A 16,846-nucleotide genomic window follows, 5' to 3' on the forward strand; every position below is an offset into this window, starting at 1 on the left:
TGTAAATGAAAGTTTTAGCAAAGTGTAGTAAAATCCTGTGATTTGAAAAGTGGCGGCAGCGTTCGTCAAATGTTCGTTGAATTCAGAGTTTTGTGTTACAGTCCTAACTTTGGTATTGTTAGCAACGTCTGTTAACACAGATAATCAAATCCCTGCAGCCAGGTTCAACATCTGGTGGAAATCCTAAAACGTGGAGACTGTTATACGATAGCAGTAAAGAGGGGGCAGCTTCATCACACGTGGTATAAAGTTTCCGTGTGCACGCACTTTAGATCCTCTAGTTTATGTACTGTAGCTGATGCCTTTTCATAACTGATGGGCTGTGGATATAGGCTACTCATTTTATGGCATCTTTTCATGTAACTATCATTAGAAGACTCTTTTGTGTTAAATAAAGATGTCAAAGTCAGCACCAAATTGAAAAACAAAAGAACTGATGATCTGAACTTGTCGGCGTCTTCTTCGATCCAACACCTGTGCATGTTTATTTAGGATGATTCTGTTTAACTTTTAACATCCTGGTTGAAAATGGGAAGATGACCATCATGAGTAAATAGGCCAGCAGCAGTGCTGTAGGCTATTTAACATTAGATCAATTTCTATTTTTCACTTGATGGACAAAAGAGCATGGCTACCCCTGTCCACATATATCACATCACTATTTTAAAACTAAAACACAGCCACAAATCTTTGATCCTAGTTATTCATAACTGGACTAAATGGAAGAAACCATTTAACTATGTAGACTAATTACTTTCATGGTAGAAACACAAATATCCAGGAAAAATGCTCAAAATCTGGGAGTTGTAGGGGTGCAACGATCACAAAACTCTCGGTACAGACCGGATCACGGTTTTGAGTCATGGATTGGATCAATTTTCAGTTCAGCACAAAAAAGGAGTGAATTTAAATGATTCACTATGAATGTTATAACAATAACTTTTAACAATAACTCATTTAACCAGTTAATTGCTGTTAAGCGACAAAAACAGATGAGAAAAGGGTATTTTACAATAAATTTGAATGCACCATAACAGCATCCAGACCACCTCGACTGCGCTGAACGCAAGAAGCATGAAACACGTTTTGGGGAGTGGGTTTTGGTTCAACGTGTGTGTGGCCTATAACCTTAAAGATGCAGTTTGTAGGGCTGGGTATCGTTTAAACAATGACAATACTAGTACCAATACTAGTACCAATACTAGTACCAATACCAGCAGCCCGGGAGTTTCAGGCCCAAGACCAGCCCACTTTTTCCATGGTGGTGGAAATTGGATAAATGAAGCAACAGTTCAGCTCTCACTATTCTGTAGTTTTTATTAATCCCATGGTTCAACAAATAATGTAAAGGTTAAAGTTAACAAAAAATATTCCACTAGTCCACAAGGATAGGTTGATAAATTAACTTAACTAATTACACAACATGAGATAATATGGAGATGTCTGCTTTTTTCTAGCAAAAGTTACAGAGGGGGATACACATTATATCAGGCCGTTTTTCACCTGATATTTTGTGTATCCCCTCTGTAACTTATATGGTAGACAGGTGAACAAAGCAGTTAATTGAAAAGGCATATTAAACTAAATTAAATTAAAACAGAAATCACGTTAGAGGGCAGGGAGGGACGGGTTAGCAAAGACGAGGCATCCTTGCCAGACCACACCTGCAAATAATGGACAGATGGAGGTAGCCTAGATTAAAGGAAAAAATATTGTTTATAAACCTGTCAAATACACCGCACTCTACAACAGGAACAAAATAATTTCAGGAGACGGGCTTAAAGGACAATTCTGGCGCAAAATGAACCTAGGGGTTAATAACATATGAGTACCGAGTCGACTGTTTCTCTGGGATATGTTTTCATGCTAATCAAATGTGTCTCTAGCTTGAAACAAGATAGCACAAACTGCTGATTAGCTTATAACGCTAGTCTTTAGGGCACGGCTAAAGTAAAAAGAAATCACTATTTCTACACCACTAACAAGTCTCAAAATAGCACCACACTTCCTCGGTAGTATAATGAGGGTCCCTACACCGAAGCATTGAGAACTTTTTAAGTGTGCAGCCAGTTTATTAAAAAGATTGACCAGGCGAACGACGAACGCCGTGCTTGAGCTATGCTACTGGTTACTGTTCGTCGATCAACTGGTCGTGACTGTTTTCCCAAGATGGCGCCTGCCTGTATACGTGAACGCTACTGTCTTTATAATCTATCTTCTGCATACTTACAAAGTTCTCAATGCTTCGGTTTACATGTAGGGACCCTCATTATGTTACCGTGGAAGTGTGGTGATATTTTGAGCCTTGTTAGTGGTATAGAAATAGAGATTTATTTTTACTTTACCCTCTGCCCCGACGACTAGCTTTATAAGCTAATCAGCTTTTTGCGCTAGCTTGTTTCAAGCTAAAGACACATTCGATTAGCATGAAAACATATCCCAGAGAACGGTTGACTCGGTACACATGTGTTATTAACCCCTAGGGTCATTTTGCGCCAGAATTGTCCTTTAAAGAGACAGGCGGTCCTACAGAGCGTCTCAGACAGAGGGTGAATACAGATGCAGCAGCCATGGGCAGTATGAGAAAGATAAACTGTTTTGTGAACATTAAAGCATGTAAACATGTCCTAGTACAAACACAAAATACAAGTAAGACAAGTCATTCTTTCTTTGTTTGAAGAGCGTTCAGTTAGGTAACTCAATTCAATTTTCAATTCAATTTTATTTATAGTATCAAATCATAACAAGAGTTATCTCGAGACACTTTACAGATAGAGTAGGTCTAGACCAAACTCTGTAGTTTACGAAGCCCCAACTATTACAGTGGTTGCCTCAAGAGCAAGCATTAGCAGTAGCTATTGCGACAGTGGCGAGGAAAAACTCCCTTTTTTGTTAGGAAGAAACCTGGGACAGACCCAGACTCTTGGTAGGCGGTGTCTGACGGCACCAGTTGGGGGAGTGGTGAATGGTGGTCATAATAAAGATAGTGAAACAGTGATCACAATGGTAGTCGTAGTAGTTCATGTCATAGTAGGGTACAGCAGGGCGTTACGGGGTGTGGTGTGGCACAGCAGCCTGGGTGGACGCGGTTGGACGCGGGCAGGACGCAGTCGGACACTGCGGGGAATCGCAGAGCGTAGCAGGGTGTAGTAAGTCCATAGCGTCAGCTGCACCCAGGACCCCGGTGTAGGTGCCACCCAATTCCAAGGCGATGTTCTGGGTGAAGAAGAAGCAAAGGGACTCCGGGGAGAAAACTCCCCAGAGCTAGGTTAGTAACAGGCATTTCTGGGACTAAGATGCACACAAAAGGAGACAAGTGAAAAGAGAGAAGAGGGAGCGGCTCATTGTGTCCTTGGAAGGAGCTTCCCACAGCAGTCTAGAGTTATAATAGCATAAATAAGAGAGGCAGGCTAAAGAGAGGGGCCCTGGACCGGGCTCGTACTCTCCCCTGCCGGAACGGGCTTGTACTTCCTGCCTCCCTCTACTCTACTCTACTATGCTGCAACTCCTCACTCCCTAACTATAAGCTTTATCAAAGATGATGGTTTTCAGTTTATTCTTAAATGTGGCGACGGTGTCAGCCCCCCGAACCCAAGTCGGGAGCTGGTTCCACAGGAGAGGAGCCTGGTAGCTGAAGGCACAAGTAGCTCTGAGTTCTGGGAGCGCAGTGCTCTAGTGGGACAATAAGGTACTAAGAGCTCTTCTATGTATGATGGTGCTTGACCATTTAGTGCTTTGTAGGTCAGGAGAAGGATTTTAAATTCAATCCTGGATTTTACAGGAAGCCAATGCAGAGAAGCTAATACAGGAGAAATGTGATCTCTTTTGTTAGTTCTTGTCAGAACACGCGCTGCAGCATTCTGGATCAGCTGGAGGGTCTTGAGGGACTTATTTGAGCAGCCTGATAGTAAAGAATTACAGTAGTCCAGCCGGGTAGTAACGAATGCATGGACTAGTTTTTCAGCATCGTTTTGAGACAGGATGTTCCTGATTTTGGCAATGTTACGAAGATGGAAAAAGGCTGTTCTTGAGGTTTGTTTTAAGTGGGCGTTTAAGGATAGATCCTGATCAAAAATGATTCCTAGATTTCTGACAGTAGTGCTGGAGTCCAGGGCCATACCATCTAGGGTAGCAATATCTTTAGATAATGAAGTTCGGTGGTGCTTGGGTCCCAGCACAATAACTTTCGTTTTGTTTGAGTTTAACATCAGAAAATTGTGGGTCATCCAGGATTTTATATCTTTAATGCACGCTTGAAGTTTAGCTAACTGACCGCTTTCGTCTGGCTTAATTGACAGATATAATTGGGTGTCGTCTGCGTAACAGTGAAAGTTAATTGAGTGTTTCCTAATAATATTGCCTAGAGGAAGCATATATAAAGAGAATAGAATTGGTCCAAGCACTGAGCCTTGAGGAACGCCATGGCTAACTTTAGCGTATTTGGATGGTTTATCGTTAATATTAACAAATTGGGATCGCTCAGAAAAATAGGACTTAAACCAGCTTAGTGCGATTCCTTTAATGCTGACTGAAAGTCTTCAAATAGACTATTTCTATGCAGAAAGTCACACAATTGATTAGCGACTACCTTCTCAAGGATTTTGGAGAGAAATGGGAGGTTAGATATAGGTCTATAGTTGGCTAAGACCTCAGGGTCGAGGGTGGGTTTTTTCAGAATAGGTTTTATCACAGCTACTTTAAAAGACTGCGGTACGTGACCCGTTAATAAGGACATATTGATCGTATCTAGTAATGTGGTATTGACCACGGGTAGTGCTTCTTTAAGTAGCCTCGTTGGAATGGGGTCTAAGAGACAGGTAGTTGGCTTAGCTGAAGAGACCCTTAACATTAATTGTTGGAGGTCTAAAGGATAAAAGCCGTCTAAATAAGTATCAGGTCTTATCGTTCTCTCTAGCCCTCCTGCGCCCAATGGTGAGCCGTTAGAAGCTGTGGGCAGAAGGTGATGAATTTTTTCTGTAATTGTTATAATTTTATCATTAAAAAAGCTCATGAAGTCATCACTGCTCAGAGCTATAGGAATAGATGGCTCAACAGAGCTGTGACTCTTTGTCAGCCTGGCTACAGTGCTGAAAAGAAACCTTGGGTTGTTTTTATTTTCTTCTATTAGTATTGAGTAATAGTCTGATCTGGCATTTCTGAGGGCCCTCCTATAATTTTTTAGACTATCTTGCCAATCCACACGAGATTCTTCCAGTTTGGTGGAACGCCATTTCCTTTCAAGTTTTCGTGAGATTTGTTTTAATTTGCGAGTTTGGGAGTTATACCAAGGTGCTAGTTTCCTTTCCTTCATCATCTTCTTTTTGAGGGGAGCAACAGAGTCTAAAGTAGTCCGTAGGCAAGCCGTAGCAGCGTCTACAAAGTTATCAAGTTGGGAGGGACTAAAATTAACATAACGGTCCTCTGTTATATTAAGAAATGGCATTGAGTTAAGTGCTGTTGGAATATCTTCCTTAAATTTAGCTATAGCACTGTCAGATAAGCATCTAGTGTAGAAACTTTTATTTAATTTCGTATAGTCTGGTAGTAGGAATTCTAAAGTTATTAAAAAATGGTCTGATAATAAAGGATTCTGCGGAAATACTATTAAATCGTCAATTTTGATGCCATATTCTAGCACGAGGTCGAGGGTGTGGTTAAAACAGTGCGTGGCCTCATGCACCCTCTGACTGAAACCAATAGAATCTAGCAGTGAATTGAAAGCAGTACTAAGGCTATTGCTGTCAACGTCCACATGGATATTAAAATCACCTACAATAAGTACTTTGTCTGATTGAAGGACCACGCATGATAAAAACTCTGAGAATTCAGATAAAAACTCAGAATATGGACCTGGTGCTCGGTAAACAACAACGAATATAATTGGCTGTACTGTTTTCCATGTTGGGTGTTGAAGATTAAGAACAAGGCTTTCAAACGAGTTATAATTTAGTTTAGGTTTAGGATTAATTAACAGGCTCGAGTCAAATATGGCTGCAACTCCCCCTCCTCGGCCTGAGCCTCGTGGAATTTGGGTATTATTATGACTGGGAGGAGTGGCTTCGTTTAAACTAACATATTCGTCATGGCCCAGCCAGGTTTCGGTGAGGCAGAGTAAATCAATGTGGTTATCTGATATCAATTTGTTTACCAATAATGCTTTCGATGACAGAGATCTAATATTTAATAGTCCACATTTGATTTTCCTATTCTGTTCTATCGTTGGAGTGGTTGTTTTAATTCCAATTAGGTTGTTTAGTATAGCACCTCTTTTGTTAGCGTTTGGTTTAAACGGTCTCAGTCGGGGGACAGACACGGTGGTTATGGGATTATGAATGGGTGATTGCTCTGAAGGGAGCACAGAGGGGCGTGTAGCGCTGTATCTCTGATTACTGACTTTGGGAGAGTGTGTCTGGTCAGTGTGCTTGTGGGAGTGTTTACGGGATGTAAACAGTCAATCAGAGGTCTGGGTATGCAGGGCGTGGTGCAAATTTCCACGTAGCATCTGGCTTCCGCGTGTATTGGGATGAATCCCATCCCTGCTGAACAGGGAGCCACGTTCCCAAAACAGATTGAGGTTGTCAATAAAGCCTATCTTGTGAATGCTGCATGTGAGCTGGAGCCAGGTGTTAAGGGAGAGTAGTCTGCTAAAGAGGCATGATCCGCGACCTAGAGATGGAAGTGGGCCCGAAATAAAAACCGACTTCCCAGTGCTTTTTAAAGCCTCAATGAGAGTGGTAAAGTCTCGCCTTGTGCGCTCACACTCCTGAATCCGAGTGGACATGTCGTTATGTCCACAATGGACCACGATGCGTTTGATAGAGGTCGGAAATGAGGGTATCAGGTCCATAACTTTAGCCAGGATGTCTGCAACTTTGGCTCCGGGAAAACAGTGTGTGACAGCATTATGAAACCGTAGGTCTCTAGTGATGGAGTCCCCAATAATTACTGTGGTTAGGGGGAAGAGCGGACGAGGAGTGGGGGGGTGTGGGTAGCCGGTGACGGGAGCAAAACAGTCAGTGTCGGTTTCAGATGGGCAGGGAAAAGAAGAGGAAGATTGCTTACCGTTCGGTTGTGGGGATTGTTTTTGAGGAACGTTGTCATTTGGCCGATCCAGGCAGTGTAGGCCACCGGACCGTCTGACTACCGCATCCCTCAGAAGCTTTCGCCGCGCGGTAGCAATCGTCTTCCGTGACGACGGCTGGTCAGTCTGCTTTGAAGCGGGGCGAGCCCGGTGAGCCGCATTGGCCACCACCGGCTCCGACTCTGACAAGGCATTGAAGCGGTTGGAGAGGCTGAGGGCAGGAGGCGATGGAGCCCTACCCGAGGCTCTCTTTCGGCCACAAACCACCTCAGTCCAGGGTGGCTTGATAACCGGTGTCGAGCAGGACGATGGGCGTGGGCAGGCAGCTGGGTCCCATGGCGCGGTATCCTGGAAGGCCGCCGAGAGAGATGAGATCCGGAGCGACTGATTATGAGCCACGTCCAAGCAGGCGGTTAACAAAGCATCTTTGGTTTTTAAGTCCTCGGAAAGCCGACGAACATCTTCCCTGAGGTCAGCAATTTCTTTGTTTGTATTATTAAACAACGAGGAAATCCTGAGGGGGAGTGGGGACTCGCCAGGTGTAGAGGTTGCCATGAAGCTAGCGTTAGTTTAGCCGGTAGGCCTAGTCTTGATAAATTAGCGTGAGGCTAATACTTACTTACACGTAAAAATGTATCTTTGTTTTTAAAACACTTTATTAGTATAATAAAAACTAGGCGATAGAGCCGACTGTTAGGTAGGAGGTTGAAGGCAGCTGCCGGCTGCCTCGTCCCCGCCGACTGCTGTCGCTTGTGGATGACGTGCAAACGAAGCGTTCAATGGTCTCAGGTCCTCACAGAACATTTTCATATTAAAATGAGTGTAATTTTAGATTGATTAATGGGTTAAGCAAAAATTACTGTTTCTGCAGTTTCACAAGCCAGAAGAAGGGATCCTGTGCATGAGGAAGGCCTTCAGATGGAAGGTCACGAGGTGTCAAGTCTTGGTTAGTGTATTGATTGTTACAGCGGTTGATGTTCACTATAATTTTTTCCATTTTTTCCTTTTATTTACACATCTGTTTCATCATAATTTAGCAGATTTTGTAAATCTCACCACAAACACAGTAAAACATAAAACATAACTATACTGGATGCAGTCATTAAAATGTTAATTGACTGTTTAATGCAAATATTGCTCTGGATGCAAATATGGAGTTATAGCATGTTGTCATTACTCATCAGCATATTTTTTTCGACTCAAAGGTGGTTCAATATGGTTCTTCCTTAAAGTCCATAATGATTTGAGTTTTAGGGAGGCTTACCAGCTGTTTCATTTTTTAGAAACCCATCTTCAAGAGTTAAGAGACACTCTTACTGCAGTCCACGTTCCGGAGGCAACAGACACAACAGTTTCTGCTTGGGCACAAAGGCAGCTTCTCACAGATGTGAGAATGAAAACGGCTAGGCCAATGCTTTTTGATGCCAAACTCTCATCTGAGAGAATAATAATCCAAAAGTGCCACAGATGCGTTGCTATAGAAGCTGTCATTAGGTGCCTGGACTGTGTACCACTGGACATGGAGTTCCTCTGTGCAGCCTGTGACATGGAGGCCCATAAGAAGAACATCTTCCATGACAGAGAGGCTATGTTTCATGGGTTTCTTGAGCCCATTCCCCCAACAACTGCTGTGGTGCTGGATGAAAATGGCCAACCTCAATTTTGTGAACAAAGTAATGTATATGTTAAGACTAATAACACATTACAATGTCCTAACTGTAATTCCCCAAACATTGTGTGAGGACCATGTTTGTATTTTCCATTTTTTCTCAATGGCTTCTAAAACGCTAACCTCATTCTCAAAGCTAAACTGACAAAAATATGGTTGTTGTCTATGTATTGAGTCTAAGTGTAACGTAACAATAACAGCTGGAATAGAGTTGGAATAGGGGCCAGTTGTGTTATTACTGTTGTGTTTTGCATACATCTTTCAGACTGAGGTTAGCGCTTTGGGAAATGCATCAAAAAGATTGAGGAAAAACTGTAAATACACCCTACATAATTTTTTTCTCTATTGCAGTAGGTCAACTGCCCATTCCTACAGCCAATACAGTCTGTGGATGCTCTCATGACCTCACAGTCACTCCGGGGAAGCATATTTCCGTGGTTACATTTAATGGTATGTTGTTTTGACTATACAGTATAAACGCAAATGTCTTTATGAAATATAATATGATCAGGCAAACTGTCAATATCTGATAACTGAAATATATTTAGCTTTTACTATGTCCAGAGGACGATATGATGTCTGCTTGCCTCGGAAATCCTGTCCATCCTGCTCTGCAGAATGGACTCCAAGTGTTAAAGACTTGCTAAAGTATCGGTACTGGCCAGCCACCACCAGCTGCCAGACCCTTTACAAATTTGATGTGTTCACCTCATTTGAACAAATGAAGGTGACCGCACCAGCCATGTCCAGACAGGCCTTCCTGAAAATGCTGGAGCACAGATCTGTCCAAGCTGGAAGGGTAAATCTTCTTGAATCACACTGAATCATATAAGTATATACCTAATATTTAAATGTGGGCACAGTTTTCAATGAAATCCTAACCAAAGATTTTTAATATACAGGCTGGAAGTATCTGTGCGGATACATTTCAGCGCAGCTATTTTGAATTTTCTTACTGTCGCTTCAAAGAAGAGGATATGTGCCAGGTCCAGCATTTTGACTGTCCAGCATGCTCTCCAGACATGTTGGCTGTCTGTTCTGATGGAAACAGAAAGCATTACCGTTTCTGCAAGTCAAAAGGGTAGGTATTCAAATATTTGATTGTCTCAGAAAATGGTAAAGAAAAGAAAGTTAATACAAATGCCCTTAGGGTTGTCTTTGAGGTGTCATACCAGACTTTTTTTTCAATAAATAGTAAATATAGTACTCGGTGATTTTTATTATTGACTTGCATGTTAACTTATGGACAGGACTGAGGAGCCGCCCATCTACGAGGGCTTGTTTCTGGCAAAGGACGAGGAGGTTGCTACATTTGTGGACCGTATCAGAAGCAACATGAGAAATGTAAAAAAAAAAAAAAAAGATTTTGTTTATAATGATAGTTGTACAATATATGTTGTTTTGTTTTAACATATGGCTAAACATGTGTAATAAATGATTTTATAGGCAAAAAATGACAGTGCTCTTTGTGGTACTGCCAAGTTCACAGCTGGCAGAGAGATGTCAAGAAAGTCTGGCTCTCAGATAGCAAGTTGCAGTTTGCCGGTATGTATTTGTGTGTGTGTGTGTGTGTGTGTGTGTGTGTGGTCCGTGAGGGCGGTTTCATTCAGGTTCGAAGAGAGAGTGTTATAGAGGATTACTAGTAGTGTGAGTCTTGTGTGAGATTTGAAAGCTTTTAGCACTCATGATTGGTGCGTGGTATTTATCCAACCTTTGTAGCAGCCAAGTGTTATATTTGTTGTAGGGACCCAGATACAGATGTGTGCTTAAGCCAGGCCTTGGTGGGTCAGTTTATAATTAACCACTAGATTTTCTTCTGATTAAACAGACATGGGTTTCTCTTACGAGGACTTAACCATTACCGGGGAGAAATATTTGCCTACCCGATGTTTCTACAAAAAGAAATGTCCAAGAAGGCAAATGTTACATTCTTTTGCATGGATGTTACTTGCAGGTAATTCTCAATGTCATATTGCAATTATATCACTATGTTTAAAATGGCCTGTGCATCAGCTTTACAGTCACGTTAGTCATTTCAGAATAATGTTGTCATGTCAATTAATGATGGATCTCTTTAACACTAACAAAATGCTGCACCTGCTTTTTAGGTACTGGCCATACCTTAACAAACTAGCAGAGGGGTTACCAGAGCTTCTGCCCTTGACGGACATGAGGCCATTTCTTAGCGTCATGCACGCTAAAGCCCATACAGCAAAATGCGAGGTACATGCAATTACTTCAATTCTGGTGTGACAGTGGCTACAGGGAATTAGAGAGCAGGCTAACAGAATGTGCTGTGTGTTAACCTTCACCAACTGCTCAGCTGCTAGTGCAAATTTGTAGAACAGGGATTTAGTTTTCACATGAAAAAAAATCTTATGTTATGACTATTTATAATGTTATTTATCAAAAGCGTTAATGTAGATATGTTATATCAAAGATCCTACTATATATGTACAGGTATGCTACATAACCCTTCTCACGCTGTGTTGCAGGTGAGATGGGGTGGCAGAAGCCAGGACGGAGCAGGAAACACAGTGGGAGAGGAAGTGGAGCAGGTACTATATATAATTTATGTCAATGTTTTATGGATGCAAAGACTCATTTAAGAGACCAAAACACTAAAGAACACCAGTAAGTGGCAAGCTTGGTTTGAGAAATTAAGAACATCCTTTATGTCTGAGTTGTAATAAAAGATTATATTTTCACAATGCATTCATATTGTAGGCATGTGTTCCAATTTAATTCCAGGGTTAAGCCAGGATATGTTTTCTCTTAAACTATCCAGTTCAAGATATTGTGTGAAACTAATATTTGTATGTAAAGGAGACAACATTGTCTTTATAGGTGAACAGCTTTCTTTCCAGGGCAGCTCTTGTCATAAAAAATATATGACAAAAGCAGGTTGGTATTGCACCTACACAACACAGTGTGATAAGGAAGAGGGAAAAAAAGTTCAGTTCAACAGACTTTTAACTATTGTGTTTAGTCATGTCTATCTGTTTTCTGTATTGCCTTTTTGATGTGATTTGTTACTTTTTGGCTTTATGCATTTTTGTTTTAATTAGGAAGAGTCAACATGCTAACCCAACAGGCCATGGGTTGGAACCGAAGAAAGAGGGATAACCTTCATCAAGCGTTAGCCCACAGATACATCAAAGTAAGGGCTAATAACAATTGTCTTCTTATCACACTAGGACAATATATTATTTATGACAAATGCCTTTCTAGATTCTAATCTCACAGCTACAGTATATTGATTTGTTTCTCTTATCTACACCTCCTTCTGGGAATCTATAAAGATTATGTAATTTATTGTTTCACCTGTTCTGATGAAGGTCTCATATCGAACGTTTAACTTAAACTGGTGTTTTTTACATTTTGGAATTTTATTTTTTCTCTTCAAAAGATCACAGATAGGGCAGCGGTGGAAGCTGTCAACCTCAGGAGCATCAAGGAGCAGCACAACCTGGATCAGGGGACCACAGAGCAGTGGGTGTGTGATGTCAGGCAGTGGGCGTTAACAGGTATTTTCATGTCCTTTCATACATCTCTTAATGACTGTACCTTTATACGCACCACAGAAGGTGGCTATATTTGTTGAAAATGAGACTGTCATTGAGTATATATTTTCTCCAATTGTTTCAACTATTTAGACAGAGTCTACACTCCAGGGTGCATTGAAGACCTCAGGGCTGAAATTGAAAACTTAACAGTAACCCTTTTGCGCAAGAAGCAAGACCTGTATCGTCAGCATGGTTTGTTTTCTAAGTGATTTAAATAACATTTAAAAAAAAAAGTTATAAAACAACAAAAACATTCTCGTACTATGATAGTTTCCTTTTGGTTTCACTTCTGCAGATAGCAACCAGACAAGACAGAGAAAAAGAAAGACAATGACACAGCTGAAGATGAAGCTTCGTGATCTGGTCTGGCAGTACAACGTCACCGTGGAAACAGATCAGATTGACGAGGAGTTGGCGTGCAGTCTGACAGAGGGCTACATCCTGCCATGGGAGACACATGAAGATGGTATGATAATTGCTAGTTTGGTTTTTTCTTTTCTCAAAAAATATTTTTGTAATTATATAATATATGTAATATTATTATAACTATGTCTTGTCCACTACTTTATTTCTTTCCTCAACCTAAAAGGCGCTACCTTCAGGTTGAAGAGGTTGGTCTTTGACCAGATAATGCTGCTGAAACGCATGGAGGAGGAGCAGAGCATCCTGGTGAAAGAGATGTCCCAACACGTTATGTACCTTCTAAAGGAAGTACAACAAGTGGAGGCACTCAAGGGACAGACTTTGGAGAGCATCAAAACAAACAGTTTGTACTACATCACACATATGTACGTTGTCTGTGTGATGTATCATCTTTTTCATTCTGTTTTTCCCCACAATTCCTCAACAGATTTTGGTGACCTGACAGAGGACGCTACACATGGGCTCAACAGTGTTCTCAGTCGGAGGTGGCACTACCTAAAAAGCCAAAAGAAACAGGCTGTAAATGCTTACAGTAGTATAGCCTCGAAGGAACTTGTTTTCTTCCATATACAGGAGGACATTGAGGAGTGGGAGGTCAACGGTTTCACTAGCCCCGAGTCAGAGGAAGAAGAAACGTAAAGGCCACTGCCTCTCTCCCTTTACGCTACTGTCCTCTCCAACTCGGCGTAATCACTATGTATTGTATTTCTTGTGTATACCCCTGTGAAAAGTGTTGAAAAAGACATCTTATTTAATTAGTTACTTGTTACTGTATGTAAAATCAATCAAAATACCTTTAGTGTAGGGTGGCCTTGACATAAAAAAGCCTTTATGTAAATTTTCTGTACATAGGATACTAATAGCGTAATAATTGTTGGCATTACTCTTTAAATACTGTTTTAACATTCCTATAGGCCAGTAAGCCTTTTGTCAGGGGATTTATATTTGCTAATAATAGAAGAAAATATAGCCATTTTTTAAATGATTAAAATAAATAAAAGTGTAAAGATATATGCCTATACATTGTTTAATATGTGCTTAGAGTCCCTTGACATAAAAATGTGCCAGGGCTACCTGGACCTGGTTTACTTGTAAACTGTGTTTTATTAAAAACATTGAAGTCATGCTGTCTCCTTGACTTTCTACATTTAACCCTAATCCCTGTTACTGCAACATGACAGGTAACAGTTAGAACGGAAGCCCTTATGAAAATATAGCTCAACAATACGAGGGGTTAATGTAATTAAATGTATTTTTATTGTTCCTTCGACTTGTAAAAAACACTTTTTTGGCAGTTTCCGACAGTGAAAGGCTACATTACCCATAATCCTCAGCCGCTGTTGCTACGCTTCCTACCGAACGGTATGTTATTTCTAACTGAATTTTCAAAAACTGAAATATTTAAAAGAATTTGTATGCATCTTAACTTTTTCATAATATATATACAGGACATGCAGTGTATTTACTAGTTCGGCTATACTAGACACTATACATAATCACTGGATATATCTTTTTACGACCCTAGCTACAACGCTCTTTATAAACAGGAAGAGCCAGCGACCCAAAACTACATTTTTAGATAACGTAATATCGCAAATAAAGCTAATTCTTTATATTTTCTTTACATAGATCGTCTTGATGCAGTATAATTACTAGTTCGGCTGCACCATTCATTTTATATATTTAACATATATATATTTTTACGACCCTATTTCTTTGCATACCGGAAGAACTACAACTGTGTTGCAGATTTGGATCAGGTGGTTTGCGCGCGTCACGGGAAATGTAGTTCTCACAATTTATTATTGTTTTTCTTACAATTGGAAGTTGTAAATAATGAATTGAGAGTAAACTGGGTAGTTTAATAGGATGATAAACAGATGGGTTTACTCAGAATAAAATGTAATGTAATTGTTAAATGGGTTAAAGTGTATTTTTACCACATGTTATCCAAATTTGACAATCCCCCCAGTTGCTGACTATACCTACATGATAGCTAAGGTCAAGAGCTCTCTACAACAGCTGATCCATATCTGTAGTCCCTTTTATTGCTCAGTTATAAGGTTTCAAACATGCACCAAGGTCAAGGCTCAAAGGTCATTATTTCGAAGCAGGAGTCATGTAGACTCTTCATATTGACATAATGTTTCTCATCAGGTCGATACCTTTCAAACGGTGTATTTGGTTAAGCTCTATGACAGGGTTTTAATTTTTACATTTGATATGCCTATTGCATATGCCATATCAGTCATTGTTTTCAGAGAGCACTTTGAAGGCCTGTTTTTCTTGTCGCTTTTTTAGTTTAAAAAAAGTAACCAAAATGAATCACCATCTTTCTCTCTCTCTTCCCCTTTCATGCCTATCCACTGTCTCTATGTAATAAAGGGAAAAGCCCCCAAAAAAATCATTAAACTTTAATATGAGATGGATTTACTTCAAACCTACCTAGCCTTGAAAATAGTGGCAGATATGAAGTGGCTCAGGGAAAATTATCTTCCTGTTGTATATGACAGGTTCAACCAAACAAGAGTAGTGATTGTTGGAACAGTGAAAGGACGAAGCAAGACAGCTATTGAAAGTTTCATTAAACAAAAAGGAGATAGAACCTACTGTATGTATCTCTGCATCGCAAAGATTAGATGCAGCCTCACCTAAGGACCTGTAACACCTGCTAAGATTAGCAGCCCTATGTAGGCACGCAGGTCAATTGCATCCATCCTTTTCCAGCCGTCAGGTTGAAAGTTGAGGCAATGTCATGCATGGGCATGGGTGAGGCATGGTGATGAGGACCATATTATTTAGCTGTTCTTTGACAAAAAACTCTTTTAGCTTGAGGCATTTATTCTTTATCTGAAGATGATACACTGGTTTGGATTCCTCCCTATCTTCTTCAAAAAGATTTTGTGACTGAAATGGTTTGAACTTGAGTCATATATGTGGTCGAAGAAAGGTGATGCTGTAGCACACAATCTCGTGTTTGTATGTGGGGTTCAAAATTAACTTTTTCGTCCACCAGCCAAATAGCTAGTCAATTATCAAATTATACCAGCCACTAAATAGATTAGCATTGTATTTTTGGTTGGTTAGTGAACCAAAACACCCCTTACATATTTTACCAGCATTTGGCTAGTAGTAATTTTGAACCGTGTGTGTGTGTGTGTGTGTGTGTGTGTGTGTGTGTGTGTGTGTGTGTGTGTGTGTGTGTGTGTGTGTGTGTGTGTGTGTGTGTGTGTGTGTCCAGGTCCCGTAGAGACATTTGTCTTAATGTTTAGCGACTGATTGGTACTACTGATAACTTGGGAAATGTGTGTTCACTTGTCTATGTGTGTCTGACTGTCTGTTTCTGTGTGTGTGTGTGTGTGTGTGTGTGTGTGCGAGTGTGTGTGTGCGTGCGTGTGTGTGTGTGTGCGTGTGTGCGAGTGTGTGTGTGTGTGTGCGTGCGTGTGTGTGTGTGTGCGTGCGTGTGTGTGTGTGGGGTAGAGCGAGAAATCAGTGAGAGAGTGATGGCGATTAGCTGCAGAGTGACAGTGTTGGGAGTAACGCGTTACAAAAGTAACGCATTTACAGTAATGTATTCCTTTTTGCTGTAACGCAGTAATATAACGCATTACTAATTAAATTTCGGTAATATTATACTCGTTACAATCTCAGTAACGCGAGTTACAACGCATTTTAACGCAACATTTAGTGGTGCATTGTTTTTTTTAAGAATTCACCAACACCGAGACACATTTCTTCACAGGAAAAAAAAAGCCGTATTATTTCCTGTCGCTGTATTAAATGGTTGAGATGACTGCAGAGACAAATACATTTGCGAGATGGATATTATTTTCAGGAGTTATTACGCTGCGTTGAAGTGAGCTGTCCTGTTTCTGTTCCCGTGGTCAGAACCAGAGACGGTACGGACAGCATGTATGTCCCAACAGGTGACGGTACGGACAGCATGTATGTCCCAACAGGTGACGGTACGGACAGCATGTATGTCCCAACAGGTGACGGTACGTCAGCGGCTGACAGATATAAACATGTCGGGAATTAATGTTGAGGCTTGCTACACGTAAATATCATTGCATTTTATCAGCCGTGGAGAGTAACTCTGCCTGTAGT

The 16,846-nt window shown here is 40.8% G+C and overlaps 1 protein-coding gene across 2 annotated transcripts; it reads left to right on the plus strand.

The window, feature by feature from the left end:
- Positions 1-10,563: 10,563 nt before the first annotated feature.
- LOC116045482 lies at positions 10,564-13,595 on the plus strand. 2 transcript variants are annotated; one of them, XM_031293137.2, is made up of 9 exons: positions 10,566-10,704; positions 10,859-10,973; positions 11,246-11,308; positions 11,819-11,910; positions 12,160-12,277; positions 12,407-12,508; positions 12,612-12,782; positions 12,906-13,082; positions 13,167-13,595. In XM_031293137.2, the coding sequence occupies exons 2-9, from the start codon at positions 10,967-10,969 to the stop codon at positions 13,376-13,378; spliced, it is 942 nt and encodes a 313-aa protein (XP_031148997.1). In that variant the 5' UTR covers positions 10,566-10,704; positions 10,859-10,966; the 3' UTR covers positions 13,379-13,595. The 2 variants fall into 2 exon arrangements, with proteins under 2 accessions (XP_031148995.1, XP_031148997.1); XM_031293135.2 differs by having other exon boundaries at positions 10,564-10,704; positions 12,906-13,595.
- Positions 13,596-16,846: the final 3,251 nt, after the last annotated feature.

The sequence above is a fragment of the Sander lucioperca genome, chromosome 12, assembly GCF_008315115.2.
Source record: "Sander lucioperca isolate FBNREF2018 chromosome 12, SLUC_FBN_1.2, whole genome shotgun sequence".
NCBI classification, from domain to species: Eukaryota; Metazoa; Chordata; class Actinopteri; order Perciformes; family Percidae; genus Sander; species Sander lucioperca.